Consider the following 19403-nt stretch of genomic DNA (forward strand, 5'->3'; position numbering starts at 1 on the left):
TGATTTTTGTGAAACTACTTTTAGTTGTTAAAAGTGTAATACCATTGCTGGTGGTATGGTTAAGTGAAATGAACCCTTTTTAGTATCGAAGTACTCCTCTAAAACATGACATTTACAACTGTTGAAAGGTACTGGAAAAGCTTGAAAATGGACCTTGAAAGTCCTTGAAAAGTGCTTGAATTTGACACCTGAAAAAGTGTACGAACCCTGGTATACTGTCAGGATAATGTCAGTATGTTGTTAATTTGTACCAAAAGCCCTGTCAGAAACATAACTAATCTCACAAGCCTGACAATTTTTTTTATCTCTTTTTTTAAGCAGCATAACAAAGCTGAGGTGGCTATGAGGAGAAATGTGGTTATGTCGCGTTTTATTTGGAGGTGAACTCTTCCTTTAACAGGCTCAGTGGAGCAGTGTGCAGACTCCGGAGGTGGGAGGTGGAGGTGTGTGTGTGTCGCGGGGGGAGTGTGAGTGGATGAAGGGATAAACGGAGTTTGTTTTGGATGAGGGACCGGCAGGGGGAGAGCAGCAGGGGGAGCAGACACCGTGAGAGAGTCAGCGACCAGTCAACGAGCAGCAGCTGGACCAAAGCACGGTGAGTTTATGCGTAAAATGATCCGTTTCTTATGGATTTACTGTAAATAACCTCTATTTATTCAAGTTATTGTCACGGTGAAAGATTTAAAACCGACTTAGATGTCTAATACCCAAATAGCCTAATCATCCAACCATGTCAACTGACTTATTTTGCGCATTTTAGCTGGAAAATTATTAATGTATATATATATTATCACATTGAACTGAAGACTTTTTGGTAACGCTTTATAATAAGGTCCTTAATAACCATTAATTAACAAGTAATAAGGCATTGTTCTCGCTTTAGATCCGGTAGTTGCAAAAAGCATAGTTCACTTATAGTTAACTTTTAATAGATGAGCAATAAAGTATATTTTAATATCAATAAGCAAACAAAATAAGATTAATAAAGGCATGGCAAAGACATAATGGGGGGTCATGGGTGTTTGTAATGCCATTATTAACACTTATATAAGCTTATAAACACACAATAATGTTAATAAGCATCTTGTAAGGACTTACAAGGGCCTTATTACTTGTTAATGGTTATTACAAGGACCTTAATATAAAGCGTTACCGACTTTTTTTTTATTATGTTCTTGCTTGCCATTAATGTCTGTAAATACGAATACAAGATTGTTATTTTACAGATTAGATCATGTTAAATAATAGTTGTATCTTCTTTTTTTTGTCCCCCGACTCTTTATTAATACAACATCCATCTTTACGCACAGAAGAACATTAACATAATGTTAAAAATCAGAAAAAAAATCCAAGGTCATTCCTGGTAAAAGCTTCAGAGTGGAGGTAGAGGAGTTTCCTGACCGTCCCTGGTCAGAGGACTTTTTTTTTCTAGGGGAAACGCATTTTGGCACAACACCGGCAGGGAAAGACACTGTGCGTCTTTGTGCGCGGCCGGCGCGGCAGCTCCTCTGCGGTCAGGACTGTTGATCCCCGGGGGGACGCGGACAAACAGTCCGGACGGAGAAAATTCCTCCGTCTCTGGTTTCTTGGCCCCTCTCTGCTCAGGGGGTCTCAGGAGCATAACTCGGTGCGCCGCTAAAATATGATTTTACCCGAGCTTTAAGAGTTAAATGTACAAAACAAATGACATGTACACTACTGGTCAAAAGTTTTAGAACACACCAACTTTTCCAGAATTTCATTGAAAATTTTGCAGTTTAATGTCTCAGTGTACTCTGAAATTAATGCACATTTGCAACATTTAAAATTCTTTATTGAGCATCATAGTGTTTTGAAAGTAAAAAAACAGATTCAAAATCACATTTTATGTTGGACTAAAGGACTAAAAAAAGACACAAAATGACAAAAAAAGACACCAAAAGACACAAAATGACTAAAAAAAGACACAAAATTACCAAAAAAAAGACACAAAATGACTTACAAAGACAGAAAAATGGACAAAATAGCCCAAGACTCCATAGAGTTGTTAACCCATTTCTTGTTCCCTGAAAAAGGCCTACTTGTATAATTCTTTCTAATTTTTCAGTTTTGGTTAAGCTTACCTTTTTTTTATTTACCTCTGGCAGTTCACCACTTACCTTTGTACCCTTTCAAGTTGTTCATTTGACTTGAACTACTTGAATTTCAATAAAAAAACTGGAAAAATTGGGGTGTTCTAAAACTTTTGACCGGTAGTGTATATTATCTTTACTCTGATTTTCACAGTCCTGAGTCTCTGACAGGATTCGGTTCTGCACAAGGGTTTTTTTAGCATGGCACCATTTCTCCGTGCTCAAATTTTGAGTCCCCAAATTTCAGAGTGTGGAGCTGTGAAGCTTTTCATGTCCATTCCTGCGGATCAAGACTGTTGATCCGACATGGGAATGTGGTTTTAAGGCATTCCAGTGAAGACTGGGGCAGCCCAATCTGACCAAAATAACACTAATCTCCATAAGTACAGAATGATGGGGATGTTGTTTATCAAAAAGTTATGAATATGGTCAACAATGGGACACTCAACTTTTTCTGATAGAAGTATATCTGTACATCTAAGAGCTTGTGGGATGAATTATGGGGTTGGAAACAAGATAATAAAAAATGAATTCTGCTATGTATTTTGGACTTTATCTAATCTCTTATGAGTGTGACATTTTCATGATTTAATCTATTTGGGTCTTGAACAGTTATTTAACCCTTTATGGTACCTATTATGATGCCAGTTAGGAAATTGGAGAGGTTTTTTTGTCTTAAAATAGACTAGATAAGCATAATCTGAAGAAATTTTATAATTCTTTTTTTTTTATTGGAAGTTTTTAGGGTTTGTTGTCCATAGGTAGCATTATACCATAATGGTGCACAAGTAAAAAAGACAGTTTTTAAAAGTAATTTTAATTTATTTAATAAACATGTGTAAAAGATTCAGTAGCTTCAACAGGGTACAATACATAACATTATAAATTGAAAAACATTATAAAAGGAACTTTTTTAACCGGTTTCTTGTCTGAATGTTGCCTGTAGGAAACATTGAACCATTGAACCAACGACCCATTGAAATGAATGTGTATGAAACTATCAAAAATGAAGGTTTACTCACCTATCAGTAGGAATATTGTTTTTCCAGATGGAAAAGGGACAAGAAATGACGTTTTGAGTGTTTTTTCTTTGTGGCGCAAAATGGCAAAGCTGTTTCCTTTGGAAAAGTCTGCAAAAAAGTGTTTCAATATGGCCTCCTGGAGGTCATGTGACAAATTAACGCATTGCTATTGGTTCCCTATACTCTTCCCTCTTTTTTGAAGTATCTCATCACTCAAAAAGATGCATTGTAGAAATTTGACAGGACAAAAATGGGGCAACACCGTACCATAGAGGGTTAAAGTACAATATTGTGGCACTTTTATATATTTTTTGTGTTTTCTCATCATGCTTTTTTATATTTCTACTCCTCTACATCTCATAGGAAAGTATTATACTTTGTACTTCACTAAATTTATCTGACAGCTTAAGGAACTTTACAAATTTTGCACATGAAACATATGGAAATGTACAAGCAGCTGAGTCTTTTAATAAGATCTATTAAGATGTTTTAAGTCATTTTACATGTGAAAACATTCCATGATTCAAGCTTCACAAATGTAAAGATATGCTGTTTTCCTTTTCATTATTTTAATAATTCTAATGTATTATTTATGTTGCTAAGGTTTGAACTGTTGGTTGTTTAAAACAGACATTGTAAAGGTGTCATTTTTGGCTCTCATGATGTCATTTCTCATGATTTTTTAAATGTATTCATGGATAATTTATACATTTTTAAAATATTTAATTGTTCAAAATTGAATCTACCTGAACCAACTTCAGCAATAAAATCCTTCTGTTACATCAATGCAAGAGTAATAATAATCTCATTATACAATGTGTAAAAAAATATAATAGTCATAAGCTGTCTGATTATGAAAGTTTGACAGCAGGTTGCACAAAAGCCAATTAGGGAAGGTTAAAAAAAAAAAAAAAAAAGGACATTTAATGCTGAAACCGTTAATTCCAAACAAACATTGCTCAGTAGTCATTAACTGTAAGTGAATGAATGTCTGATAGAAAGAATGGGTGCATTGGAAACAGCAGTTGCCTGGTTATTTGAGTGTTAATGGAAATATCCACTTTTTAATTTATTGTGTCACTTGCCAGGAGGAGGCACAGTAAAGACTATTAACCATGAATTCTTAGTGAAAACATTACTGTGGATGCATAAAATCATGTTGTTTCCCTCTCAGATGTTTCACCTCCTCTGGATCCTGCTGCTCCTCTGCATCCCTGCAGCACACACAGCAAAATGTCCTCAGCAGTGTATCTGTGATCAGATCCAGCTCACTGTGACCTGCGTCAACAAGAACCTGACCCAAGTTCCTCCTACCGTTGATGAGGTACCTCCTCACACACACACACACACACACACACACACATTTCTGTCGTATAGGTAGTTCCCATTTAGTTCCATCTAATGTCTAACAATCTCAAACCTACCATTCATCTCCAAAATACATGAAAAAACGTTGCAGTCCCACCTCACTCAATACAGCCTCTATAAACAGTTTCTTCTTCTTCTTTTTTTTTCATTTTGACTTACTGGATCGACATTTTCAACAGAAAACACACGCATAAAATTACAAAAACACACAAAAAAAACACTTTTTTAATTTTTTTTTACAAAAAAAAACACATAAAAACCCAATTAAAACGCAAAAACACACCGACAACACATACTTTTTTCTTTTTTTTTTTTTTTTTACAAAAAACACAAAAAAAAGACAGAAAACACAGAAAAACACACAAAAAAATGACAAAAAAAACACATAAACAATGACAAAAATCACACAAAAAAACAAAATTGTGGCAGACAAAATATTGCATTAAAAATGCTGAACGCAAACTGCATAATTTGAAAAACCTCTGCAAAAACATACACTTGGTCGAGGTGTTTTTTACCTTTGCTGAAAAAGGATTGATGCACTAAATTGGACATGGAAACTTCTGAAAAAGTTGACAGCAGGGCTCGATGCTGCTTAGTTTTTTTGCAACGTCATGAAGAAATCTTACCCCGGGGCTTTTGTGGACTCCAGAGGGTTAATAACTCTAACTGTCTTTACAGATTACGGTGAAATTAGATCTTCGGGGCAACGACATCCAGGAACTTCCCACAGGAGCTTTCAAACACACTCCGTACCTGACTCACCTGTCCATGCAGCGCTGCAACATCCGCAGGGTGAAGGAGGGGGCCTTCAGGGGCCTCGGACGCCTCGTCTTCCTCAACCTGGCCAACAACAACATAGACATCCTCTACCAGGTCTCACACACACACACACACACACACACACACACACACACACACACACATACACACACATACACAGTCTTGTACTTCTATCTTTGTGAGGACCCTCATTGTAATAGTGAATTCCCTTGAAAGGTTATAATAGTTTTGGATTTTTCATTAGTTTTAGTTTTAATTTTGTTGGGAATTTTTGTTTTCAAATTCAGTTAGTTTTAATGAGTTTTTAGAGTGAGTTTCCTAGTTTTAGTTTAGTTTTTATTAGTTTTAGTTTTTAGTAATGGGGTATTTGTTGGGTGGGAGATTAAAAGAGGTCACAGTAAATTTTGCCTTTATTTCCTTTGTCTTATCCATCTTCATTAGGGTGAATTCGAGTAATGTGGGACACTTTTTGCAATTTTGACTTGGTTATATTTTTCTAAATTTAAAAATATTTTATGTAATTTCAGTCACATGACACCCATGGTAGATCAATAGTAAAGGTTTTGATGACTATATTTACTTTAAGCAGGAAATAAATCAGCCAAACCTTAAGTGTCCCACATTACCCGAATCCACCCTATGTATGAAAAAAGTTGACAAAGACGAAAATTAAAGTTTCAAAAAATTAAATTTTCACTATAATTTTAGTTCGTTTTGTAACCACACAATACAGTTTCAGTTAATTATCATTATCATGTAACCTTTAACCCTTAAAACAAAGTCTGAAATCTCAAAAAAGCCTTTAAAGAAGTGAGGACCGGCCAAAATGTCCTCACTTTGCAAAAATGTCCTCACTCCGTTGGTTAAAAACGTGTTCTGGTCCTCACTATGTAGGAAGTACAATGCCACACACACACACACACTACAGATCCAGCTTCATAATTTCTCCCATCATAACTTTCAGTTTTATCTGTGCAGCCCAGTGAAACCTTTTGTCTCTCTTTGTGTGTTTTGTGATCCAGGAGTCATTCGACGGCCTGTCCTCGCTGAAGCAGCTCATGATCGACCGTAACCGCGTGGAGGAGATCCAGCCTGGAGCTTTCTCTCAGCTCGGCTTCCTCAACCTGCTCTCCCTCACACACAACCAGCTGGTCTACATCCCCAACATGGCCTTCCAGGTAGCAAAATACCTCAAACGGGCAAATTGAAAAGGAGGTTTAACCCTCTATGGTACGGTGTTGCCCTCGGGCAACATAAGCCATTTTTGGCCTGTCAAATTTTTACAATGCATGTTTTTGAGTTATGTAATACTTTAAAAAAGAGGGAAGAGTATAGGGGACCAATAGCAATGCTTTAATTTGAAACAGCTTTGCCATTTTGCGTGACAAAAAAGCTCTCACAAACGTCATTTCCTGGCCCTTTTCCATGTGGAAAGAAAATATATTCCTACCGATCAAGTAAACCTTAATTTTCGATAGTTTTAATTTCCACACACGGCAACCAACCCCATCTCAAAATATATAAATTTCTTCAGATTATGTTTATTTAGTCTGTTTTTCCTAACTGGCATCATAATGTGTACCATAGAGGTTTAAAGGACAGATTATGCTGGTATTAAATATGTTAATGTGTTCCAAAAATGCATTTTCTTATCCTGTCTGTCTAAATGTACCTCTGTCTAAAACACTCTCTGTTTGGCACCTTAGCTCAGTGTTTTATTGGCTCTGCACCATCATCACAGCCAGGGAAATGCAAAATGCAGAACAACTTTGCTTGATTATGATCTGTTACACGGCACTGTGTTACGAAATGCTGGATTGCAATGTGAATGGACGCCAATATTACATTATGTGGAATCAGTATGAATGTCCTTAGGCAAATTGCAGGCAAAGATGGTTTAAAGTAATTAAATACAAATGAAAAATAAGCAAAACTCACATGCCACATAGAGATGTTTATTTTGGCAATGTATTTACGTAATTTCCAACTCGGTTCCTAAGCAGTCGGGCGAATATTAATATAGGTCATATATGGTACATATATTCTGAAAAAAGGAATAACATGCATACATTTTATTGAACTTTATTGGCTTCACTTGAGCCATTTTGTCGAAAACTGGTAAACTTTTAGTATGTTTTTAAGTACATCTGAAACTACTGTAAACCTTTTGTTAGAATTTTTTTTAGGGTCAAACCATATTTGCATGTGACTAATTAAAAAGTGGACCTCTTCTCTCTTCAGGGCTTGCAGAACATCAAGTGGCTTCGTCTTAGTCACAACTCTCTGAACTACCTGGACACGGAGGCCTTCGCCGGCCTCTTCACACTCACCCGACTCAGTCTGGACCACAACGAGCTGCAGTTCTTCCCCTCTGAGACCATGACCAGGTACAGCAGCCTGCAGGCTAGACTGTTCTGATGTGAGTTGCAGAGTGTTGGAGATATCGTCCGTAGAAATGTCTGCCTACTCTTAAATATAATGGGATTACAATTTTTTGTTTAGTTTTCTTTCTAGTATAGTTCCTGGATGGATGGATGGATGGATGGATGGATGGATGGATGGATAGATGGATAGATAGATAGATAGATAGATAGATAGATAGATAGATAGATAGATGACATGAAGCTCACAACAAGATCTCTGGGTTATCTTGACTCATTGGGAGTAGATTTGTGAAGTAGTAGTAATAATAATAAACTAATGTATAATGACAACTGAAATTTCCATCCTAATTTTCCACAAGTGGTAGAATACAACTAAGTACATTTACTCAAGTACTGTATGTAGTTTATGTAACTTTAGACTTCATCTTCACTACATTTTTCTACATTTTTTTCTTCAGTTTCTTTTCAGGGCAGATATTTAACATGCAAATCTTTAAAGTGATTAGACGTTTTTTTAATTAAACCTCATAACAGAAAATTAAGTTGTTAAAATGAGCCATAAATGCATCAATAATAATAATTTAATAATATATTTGGAAAATATAAAACAATCTGAGTGGGGCCAATATGCATAATGAGAACTTTTGATACTTTAACATTTTGATGCTGATACTTTTGTACTTTTACTGAAATAAGTTTTGAATGCAGGACTTTTACTTGTAGTGGAGTCATTTCACAGTGATGTATTTGTACTTTTACTTAAGTAAAGGATCTGAACACTTCTTCCACCACTGTTTTATTTATGTAGACTGCCGGAGGTGACGCGCCTCGATCTGAGCTACAACCCCATGACGTACCTGGGAGAGGAGGTGGTGTCCATGGCCAAAGTGACCCACCTCTTCCTGGACCACATGTCCCTGCAGGACATGGCCCACACAGCTGTATCAAAGTCCCCCAGCCTCATCCACCTGGACATCAGCCACAACCAGCTACGCGTCATCCAACCGTTCTCTGAAGGGACTCCCAACATGGCTCGCCTCAACCTGGCTGGGAACCCCATCTACTGCAACTGCTACCTGAGACCACTCAGGTACAGCAAACTGATGGAGGACTTCCAGGCCACAGAGGGTTAACTCTTCTAATGCACAACATATAAACACCTTCTAATGCACAACATGGGTCAAAATGACCCGCATTCATTTCTCATGTTATTTCATGCTGTGTGTTTCTTTGCTCTATCTTTTTAACTCAATGGAGTCTTGGGCTATTTTGTAAATTTTTTGTCTTTTTTGGTCATTTTGTGTATTTTTTTTGTCATTTTGTGTCTTTTTTTTGTAATTTTGTGTATTTTTTTGGTAATTTTGTGTCATTTTTGGGTCATTTTGTGTATTTTTTGTCATTTTGTGTCTTTTTTTGGTAATTTTGTGTCTTTTTTGTCATTTTGTGTCACTTTTTGGTCATTTTGTGTATTTTTTGGTCATTTTGTGTCTTTTTTAGCCTTTTTGTGTCTTTATAGTAATTTTGTGTCTTTTTTCGGTCATTTTGTGTCTTTTTTTTAGTCTTTTTTTGTGCCTTTTTATAGTAATTTTGTGTCTTTTTTTGGTCATTTTGTATCTTTTTTTAGTCATTTTGTGTCTTTTATTGGTCATTTTGTGTCTTTTTTTGGTAATTTTGTGTCTTTTTTGTCATTTTGTGTCACTTTTTGGTCATTTTGTGTATTTTTTGGTCATTTTGTGTCTTTTTTAGCCTTTTTGTGTCTTTATAGTAATTTTGTGTCTTTTTTCGGTCATTTTGTGTCTTTTTTTTAGTCTTTTTTTGTGCCTTTTTATAGTAATTTTGTGTCTTTTTTGTCATTTTGTGTCTTTTTTGTCATTTTTAGTCATTTTGTGTCTTTTTTTAGTATTTCTGTGTCTTTTTATAGTAATTTTGTGTCTTTTTTGTGTAATTTTGTGTCATTTTTTGTGTCATTTTGTGTCTTTTTTTGTCATTTTGTGTCTTTTTTGTCATTTTGTGTCATTTTTTTGTAATTTTGTGTATTTTTTTTGTCATTTCGTGTCATTTTTTGGTCATTTTGTGCCTTTTTATAGTAATTTTGTGTTTTTTTTTAGTCTTTTTGTGTCTTTATAGTAATTTTGTGTCTTTTTTTAGTCATTTTGTGTCTTTTTTTAGTCATTTTTGGGTCATTTTGTGTCTTTTTTTTAGTCTTTTTGTGTCTTTTTATAGTAATTGTGTGTCTTTTTTTTGTCATTTTGTGTATTTTTTTATACTGGATGATGAAATTAATCTATTGCAAAGATATAGAAAATAAAAACTCAGTCGGTCACTTTAGACCCATGTTGTGCATCAAAGGGTTAAGTTGATCAACCAAACTAACCCATGTTGTTTTTTTAATCTCACCACAGGGAATGGTCGATCAGGAACAAGGTGAAGCTGATGGGGACCTGTGGAGGACCGGCCCACCTGTCCGGGGAGAACCTGGAGGCCGTTTACCCTGCTGAGCTGCGCTGTCAGAGCCAGGAGGCCATGCTGAAGGCTGAGTTCGAGGAGGCAACCAGGTTAACACCACCACCCACACTAGAGCCAGAGAACAAGGTCAAGTGTCCTGCCAACTGTGTCTGTGAGGTGAGTGGACTGTGGGCATCCGCTCAGATGGCACTAGGGATGGGGGGGTATGTCCACCCAGATTCATAGTGATCCTGATCCGTCCCCCCCACTTTCCCTACATAAGGCGAAAAATATTGCAGGTAAAACAGAGGGTTAATGCCCATTAGTTAGACTAATTTACATTGCAGCACATAAAGAGTCCAACGTTTGTCTACACGAATGTCAGAATTTTCGACATTGTTCCAACTTTCAGTGGAAATTCATAAACACACCATAAGGCGTTTCGGTAGGAAGGTGTTAGACCCGCCTTCACAGAATTTACAAGAAAACTGTCAAAATATGATGCCTTAAATAAAACAGAACCCTCATTCTCCTTTACAATAATTCATTAAAAAGTGCAATGATTAAGATGGAATAGTGGCATTAGAATGTGCAAGAGGCACCAAATTTAGGCTTTTAGGGCAAAAATGTCTGACAAAAAAATCCTTTGAGAAACACATGTAGTTTTCAATGTGTTAGCAGAGTCCACCACAGAACTTACAAGAAAACTGTCAAAATATGACGCCTTAAATAAAACAGAACCCTTTACAATAATTCATTAAAAATATGCAATGATTAGGGCAAAAATTTCGGACAAAAAAAAATCCTTTGAGAAACACTGGTTAAAAACACATGTCGCTTTCAAAATAAGAGCACATGGATGTGTTAGCAGAATCCACCACAGAATTTACAAGAAAGCTGTCAAAATATGATGCAGAATAATAAAACAGAACCCTTATTCTCCTTAACAGTAATTCATTAAAAAAATGCAATGATTAAGATGGAATAGTGGCATTAGAATGTGCGAGAGGCCACAAAATTTAGGCTTTTAGGGCAAAAAATTCTGACAAAAAAAATCCTTTGGGAAACACTGGTTAAAAACACATGTCGCTTTCAAAATAAGAGCACATGGATGTGTTAGCAGAATCCACCACAGAATTTAGCTGTCAAAATATGATGCCTTAAATAAAACAGAACCCTTATTCTCCTTCATATTAATTCATTAAAATATGCAATGATTAAGATGGAATAGTGGCATTAGAATGTGTGAAAATTATTTTTATTTTGTTAGTATGTTGGTTGTTGTTTACACTACAGTTCATATAAAAATGTTTAAATAAAACATATTGGTTAAGGCATGGAGTGGAAAAATAACTCATTGAGCTGAAATCATTTGCTGACAGCTTCGTCCCCCCAGTTCAAAAATCCCATCTGTGTGAACATTACAGTAACTGTGAACAGTAACTGACTTACTTTTTCGCCCCACATCGACTTTTTACTTAATTCAAAGGATCCTGGTCAATACTACCACAACACTCCTGAACTTCTTCAACATAGTATCAAAGGTAGAGTGGAACAAAATATCACTTTTTTTTTCTTTTTTATGTCTTTTCCTCCCTGTCTTCAGGCTGAGACACACCACTCCTCCTGTGAGAACCGCGGCCACACCAAAGTTCCTCGGGGTTTCTCCCCCAACACGCGTCTCCTCGACCTGCGTGGCAACCACTTCCACTACATCCCTAGCAACAGCTTCCCAGGTGTTGCACAGGTCGTGTCTCTGCATCTGCAGCGCTGCAAGATCGTGGAGGTGGAAGGCGGAGCTTTCAGCGGGATGAAGGGACTGATCTACCTGTACCTGTCGGAGAACGACCTCACTTCCCTCAGCCCGGACGCCTTCAAAGGTCTCAAGTACATTTGTAGAAAAGGCTTTTGTAGTAGGGGTGTGACGATACACTCAGCTCACGAGTTATTGGGTAACTCACGATATTGGGTTCACAAGAACGAGACGAGACGAGATTTTAAGAAAACTACAATGACAAAATATATGACTGGAAGTTACACATGCATTTTGAAATGTTTTATTATAACTCTTTAAATGCATGATGCATGCTTTTAATAAAGTTATTCTTCCACAAATTGAAATTAAAACTAAAATTTATAAAAGTTAAAATAAAATATATATATTTTTTTCAGATGCAAACAATATAAGCCATATTTCCTTTAGGGGGAAGAGTGGCCACTATCAAATGTCAAATGCGTGTCTCCATTACAATAAGGCCCCCAGAGGGATTTACGAGACTCCGATGGATTAAACACAGGAGAAGCAACTGTGCACAACAGAGCAGCTGATCAAAACATAGCAGCTAATTATGCTAATTATGCACAGCATTTCCGCTGATTATAAACATAGCGATCGTGAATTAACCGGCATCACTAACTGTGCACAGAGTGTCCGGTGCTTGTTGTAAACTAACAGACATCGCTAAGTGAACACCTCCTGCAGCAGCAGCACATACACACTGTACTGCTACAGAGCTAACTGTTAGCCTGTTAGCACATACACACTGTACTGCTACAGAGCTAACTGTTAGCCTGTTAGCACATACACACTGTACTGCTACAGAGCTAACTGTTAGCCTGTTAGCACATACACACTGTACTGCTACAGAGCTAACTGTTAGCCTGTTAGCACATACACAGTGTACTGCTACAGAGCTAACTGTTAGCCTGTTAGCACATACACACTGTACTGCTACAGAGCTAACTGTTAGCCTGTTAGCACATACACACTGTACTGCTACAGAGCTAACTGTTAGCCTGTTAGCACATACACAGTGTACTGCTACAGAGCTAACTGTTAGCCTGTTAGCACATACACAGTGTACTGCTACAGAGCTAACTGTTAGCCTGTTAGCAGACTGGCAGGAGGACTGTGCTGCTTCGATTCGTTCTTACTCTTCTTAACATGCCGCCGGCCCCTGCGACGTCATTCTGGCTGCTTGCTGCTTCCCCTTCTCCTCCTCTTCTTCTTCTTTTCCTTTTGATGCCCCCACAGGTCACAAATAGAATTTTGGATAGCTACCAAATCTTGCGAGACAGTTTTTTAACGCAACAAGAAATATCATCAATATCATCAAGATCAAGAGATCTCGTGCCACTGGATCTCGTCACACCCCTACTTTGTAGCATTATGACTTGACTGCTCAAATTGAATTTCTATAATCTTAATCCTCAGGCCTCCCTCAGCTGACCTACCTCCACCTGGAGAAGAACCGATTCACCGGTTTCCCCAAAGGAGCCTTCAAACTGGTGCCCAGCCTGCTGGCGCTCCACCTGGAGAACAACTCCATCTCCAAGCTGGAGCCAGACATCCTGACCGGAGCTCAGGGCCTCAGGTCCCTCTACCTCACCGGGAACGCCATCGACCACGTGTCGCCAAGGGCTCTGGAGCAGGCCGGGGACCTCGACACGCTCCACCTGGGAGGAAACAAGCTGAAGGAGGTGCCCACTGAGGCGCTGAACGGAGCGGGGAACCTCAGAGACCTGAGGCTGTCTGGGAACTCCATCCGCTGGGTGGGGCCCAACGCTTTCCGACCGCTGGTGAGGTCGCTGAAGGAGCTTTATCTGGACAACATGGGACTGGAGAAGGTGAGTGGGCTCTATGTGAGCTGCTATACCTCCTTTCTCTTCTTTTTTTCATCCAAACAACTCATTTACTTTGTAAAAACATGACTGGCTTTAGAATAATCTTACTAAGGTTCTAAATCAGAGATGGGCAACTTAAATGCTGCAGGGGGCCACAATTTTTCATGGACACTACCACAGGGCCACATATAGGACCGTGCACTTAACCAGATATGATGAAACTGCAATTTTAAATATGTTTACAGTGCAGTAACTTAACATATTTCATGCTCAAATGCATGTAGAACAGTATAAATAGGAATACAAAAGGTTTGAAGCAAATAAAAAATAACCACTTACTGTGATTTCTTTTTTTCAGTGCAAGAACAGCAGACCAATATTAATTGCAAGAAGTAATTTTGTGCATTTTTACACTGCACTTTTAAGATAAGAAAAAAAAGATTTAAAATTACATTTTATGTTGGACTAAAGGACCAAAAAAAGACACAAAATGACCAAAAGAATACACAAAATGACCAAAAAAAGACACAAAATGTCTAAAAAAAAAGACACAAAATGACAAGAAAAGACACATAAAAGACACAAAATGACTAAAAAAAGGCACAAAATGATTGCAGCATTACATAACATGGGAAAATGAATGCGGGTCATTTTTGACCCATGCTGTGCATCAAAGGGTTAATCAAGTTTAAGTGGACATCTGGCAAAAACAAAATTTTATTAAATTTTAAAATTTTAATTTATTTTATTCTATTTTTATTTTTAATTCTATTGTTGCATTGTGTTTATGTATTTTAGTATTTTAGTTTTTACCTTATTTTCAACAACTGTGACATCTGTACAGCACTTTGGTCAACCCCAGTTGTTTTAAATGTGCTCTATAAATAAAGTTTGACTTGACTTTTAATCGTTTTCTGATGTGATCTCTCTTATTCCAGATGTCTCAGAGCTCCCTGGCAGGTCTGGGTTCAGGGTTGAGGAGTCTCTTCCTGGAGGGCAACCAGCTGGAGGAGGTACCTGACCTCCATCCTCTCACTTCTCTGGAGGTCATCAACCTGGCGGACAACCCTCTGATGTGTGACTGCCCGCTGCTGCCACTTCGCATGTAAGACAATTATAGCACGATGAGTGGAGACAGAAATGACTGGACTATAACCGACAGTTAGAGCGTAGAAACGAGCGCAGATCTGAGCGTATATTTCGTCTAACGACAGGGTTCACGTGGGATTTATCAAACGATCATATCTCGCCAATCACAGCATGAGAATGATCAGCTGTTGATAAATGTGGCGGCTCGAAACAAGCGTCATTTAAATGTCACACCCTAATATATATAATATATATATAATATATACCCGATTTAGGTGGCTCGCCTCGGGAGTTTACGACACCGAAGGACGCAATACAGCAGGAAAGAGGATTTTTTCCCCCCTTAAGTCAGCTTTATTAGCAAAGTGCACCGTTACAAATAACACCAGGAGCAAAATAGACATTTTACAGAAATACCCAGCAACGGAGGTTTATGAAATAAAAGTACTTCTTGTTATAAACTCAAACAAGTTCGGTGAATATTTTACATTTGGAGCACAGAGTTAAAAGTTTTCACATCCTTGTGATTGAAGGAAGTAAACAATGTTTTAAAGTAAGTTTTAATTCCAAAAGAAGAGGAATGAGAAGTAGTCTCATTTTATATATTTATTATTTCAAAAAATATTTGAAAGAATGCAGGCACTTCCTGGTTTGCTCCACTACTCAGACCCTGTAATGGACACATTCTACTCACTGCGCCTTTAACCCTTTGATGCACAACATTTAAACACCTTCTAATACACAACATGGGTCAAAAATGAACCGCATTATTACAACAGATCATTATATCCATTTTTCCTTTCATACTTTATGAAGAAAAATTGTTATTATTATTACATCAAGTTTACACACATGGGTAAAAAAATGACCTTGTGCATTAGAAGCTAGTGATACAAAAAGTGATTCACTAAATTAACAATTTGAGTATATGTGTAACTATGTTTGTCTTATTTTTAAGGTTTAACTTTAAAAGAGTTGTTAGAACCACCAGATTACATTGGAAAATCACATATTTTAACATTTGAGACTTATTAGAGCCACCAAATAATAATTTCCATTGGAAAAACACCAATTTAACAAAATAGGATGGTTTTTGTGTCTTCTTTGTCAGGTTTTAAAGAAATTTTTAAGGCATGAAAACCAAAAAATAGGATGTATGATGATCAAAAACAAGTTATTTGAGGAAAACCTGCAATACTGAATGATAAAATTGATTTATTGCAAAGATATAGAATATAAAAACTTAATTGGGTCACTTTAGACCCACGTTGTGCATCAAAGGGTTAATAATAGGGCCGGGACTTTAAGATGACTTAATTACACAAAAATTAACTCGCACTTAAATTTACACATTTCAATCGCACTTATTTTTGCACTGCGGAACATTTCTCACTGGATGAGTTTCAGGCGGACCGATTATACTGGAGCACCAACTAGTGTTGATGAGTTGAGACAACAACAAACCACAGTGAACATGAAGGAAGAAGCTGATGAGACCTTTGGTTGGCCCCGTGGATGATGGGACATTTAGTTACTAAAAACCAACGGATGGAAGCGTCCATAAGAGCATGGTTGTGTTGCTATGCAACAAGGAATTCAGATATCACCGCAGCACATCCAGCCTCAAGTATCACCTCAATGCTAAACATAGCAGCTAGCGTGGACGCTAATGTGGTATTCAATGGTGTACTAAAAATCCATATGAAAAAAATTACTTCTCACTGTTCTCAGGTCAAATATTTATATGCGATTAAAATGCGATTAAAATTTGATTAAATGCGATTAAAATGCGATTAATTTCGATTAATTAATTAAAAGGCCTCTAATTAATTAGATTAATTTTTTAATCGAGTCCCGGCCCTAGCTGATAAAATAATTTTATCTTTTCTTTTCTCCCAGGTGGATTGAGAAAGTCAACCTGAAGGTACGAGCCACCTGTGCGAACCCCCCCGAGCTGAGGGGTCGCAGGGTGAAAGACGTCCACGTCTTCAGGGCGTGTCCCGGGGGAGAGAGCCTCCCCTCCCCCCCTACAGCCACCCCAAAGCCAGCCAAGGCACCCAAGGCCACCAAACCCAAACCAATGCACCTCAACGGCCTTCGCCACGTGAAAATGCTCAAAGTCAAATCCAAACCTCGCAAAAGCCCGAACACAAAAGCAGCAGCAGCAGCTAAGAAAACCACCAAGAGACGCAGCATGGCCTGAAGCTGAAAACACCTCCTGGAGGAGAAACCACCGATTCAACACAAACTGTAACCTGCTGAGGCTGTTTCACAACTCAGGCAGTTTTCTATCAGCCTGTTTCTCTTTTCGCAGTATTTCCTTTACAGGTACATCTCAAAAAATTAGAATATTGTGAAAAAGTTCAATATTTTTTGTCAGTTATTTCAGAAAATGAAACTCATACATTATATAGATTCATTACACATAGAATGAAATATTTCAAGCCTGTTTTTCTTGTAATTTTGATGATTCTGGCAATTAGAATATTACATAAGATCAATAAACAGGGTTCGTACACTTTAGCAGTGGTCAAATTCAAGCATTTTTCACGGACTTTCATGTAAATTTTCAAGCTTTTCCAGTATCTTACACCTGTTGTAAATTGCATGTTTTAGATGAGGTCTTACATACTAAAAGGGGGAGATTTCACTGAACCATACCAACAGTGATGGTATTACACTTTTAGGAGGAACGGTCTTCATTTCAGATAGGCTACTCATTATTTTTTACAGTGAACATGTGATTATCTATAGTCTATAGATGGATATAGTCAGATTGCAAGAGAAATACAGGAAGAATTTCAAGCATTTACAAGCACTTTATCCAAAATCCAAGCACTTTTTTTTTTTGTAACTTATTTTTTATTAATTTTTTCCTTTCAACAATTACAGTGTCAGGGCACATCATACATACATGGTCATACACTCATTCTTATATCAATGTCCTTATTGTTCAGTGACAATGGTGGCGTCCTCTTCTCATCTTCTGTAATCAGTCCATTTTTCACATTTATCCTCAAATTGTGACTCTTGTAGTCTCAATTTATGAGTGATTTTCTCCATTACAAGAATCTCTTCTACAGTGCACATCCACTGCTCCTCGGTCGGAGGATCTACCTTGTACCACATTCTGGTAATTGATTTTTTACTGGCTGACAGCAGTACTTTAACAAGATACTCGTCCTCTTTTTGTATTATATCATGTGTTAAATTCCCCAAATAGAGTATCTTACATGTTTTTGATATCTCATAATCCAAGCACTTTTTAAACCGTGAAAATACATTTAAATTTAAGCATTTTCAAGGATTTCAAGCACCCGTATGAACCCTCAATAAAGAAAAAGGATATTTTAAACACAAATGTCAGGCTTCTGAAAAATATGTTCATTTTTATACATCAATACTTGGTTGGGCTCCTTTTGCATGACTTAGTGCATTAATACTTGGTGGCATGGAGGAGATCAGCCTACAGCACCATGTTGCTTTTATAGCAGCCTTCAGCTCATCTGGTGTCTCTCACCTTCCTCTTGACAACAGCCCATAGACTCCTATGGGGTTCAGTTCAGCCCCAGTTTGCTGGCCAGTCCAGCCCAGTAACACCATGGTCACTGAAGCAACTTTTGGTACCTTTGCCAGTGTGGCCAGGTGCCAAGTCCTGCTGGGAAATGAAAGCAGCATCTCCAAAGAGCTTGTGGAAGCATGAAGACTCTAAAATGTCCTGCTAGATGGCTGCTATGTTGACTGTGGACTTCAGGAAACACAGTGGAGCAACAGCAGCAGAGGACATGGACCCAAACCACCACTGACCCAGGACCAGCACATTACACTTCTTCACAAAATTCAAATTTTCGGAGACATTGTGTTTTGCTAAGCTCTGCTTATCCTGCTGCCCCCGCGACCCGGCCCCGGATAAGCGGACATGGATGGATGGATGGATGGACTGAGTGTAGTGTTTTCGTTATCTCTAAGCCAGAATCATCAAAATTAAAAGAAAAACAGGCTTAAAATATCTCACTCTACGCTGAATGAATCTATATACTGTATGAGTTTCACTTTCTGAAATGATTGACAAAAAATATTGAACTTTTTCATGATATTCTAATTATTTGAGATGTACCTGTATAATAGTTAGGGTTGAAAATGTCAAACTGATTTTTTTTTTTTAATTGCACGGTCACAGCATTAGGTCCACATTAGCAGTTTGACAGGCTCCTAAGCAGCTACGTTGGAAGTATTAGCATCTTGAAGGTGAAGGAGGCAAATGAAGTGAACGCCATTACCTTTGGACATTTGCTTTAAAACAGGGGTCTCAAACTCAAATTACCTGGGGGCCGCTGGAGGCAGTATCGAAATGACCAAAAAAAGACACAAAATGACCAAAAAAAGACACAAAATGACCAAAAAAAGACACAAAACGACAAAAAAAACACAAAATGACTAAAGAAAAAAATTACTTAAAAAAGAAAAAAAAAAAAGACACAAAATTACCAGAAAAAGACAAAATTACCAAAAAAAGTAATTAAAGGGACCTTCCACACACAACAAGGTAAAGTGCCATTCATATAAAACTGACATTA

At 37.5% G+C, this 19403-nt stretch overlaps 1 protein-coding gene across 1 annotated transcript; it reads left to right on the top strand.

The window, feature by feature from the left end:
* Positions 1 to 503: 503 nt before the first annotated feature.
* On the top strand, positions 504 to 17029 carry chadlb (chondroadherin-like b). The gene is made up of 12 exons (XM_059325132.1): positions 504 to 595; positions 1606 to 1627; positions 4308 to 4457; positions 5183 to 5377; positions 6307 to 6462; positions 7526 to 7671; positions 8477 to 8758; positions 10071 to 10290; positions 11720 to 11993; positions 13328 to 13740; positions 14676 to 14842; positions 16726 to 17029. The coding sequence occupies exons 1-12, from the start codon at positions 504 to 506 to the stop codon at positions 17027 to 17029; spliced, it is 2421 nt and encodes an 806-aa protein (XP_059181115.1).
* Positions 17030 to 19403: the final 2374 nt, after the last annotated feature.

Source organism: Centropristis striata, chromosome 21 (genome assembly GCF_030273125.1).
Source record: "Centropristis striata isolate RG_2023a ecotype Rhode Island chromosome 21, C.striata_1.0, whole genome shotgun sequence".
In the NCBI taxonomy this organism is placed as follows: Eukaryota; Metazoa; Chordata; class Actinopteri; order Perciformes; family Serranidae; genus Centropristis; species Centropristis striata.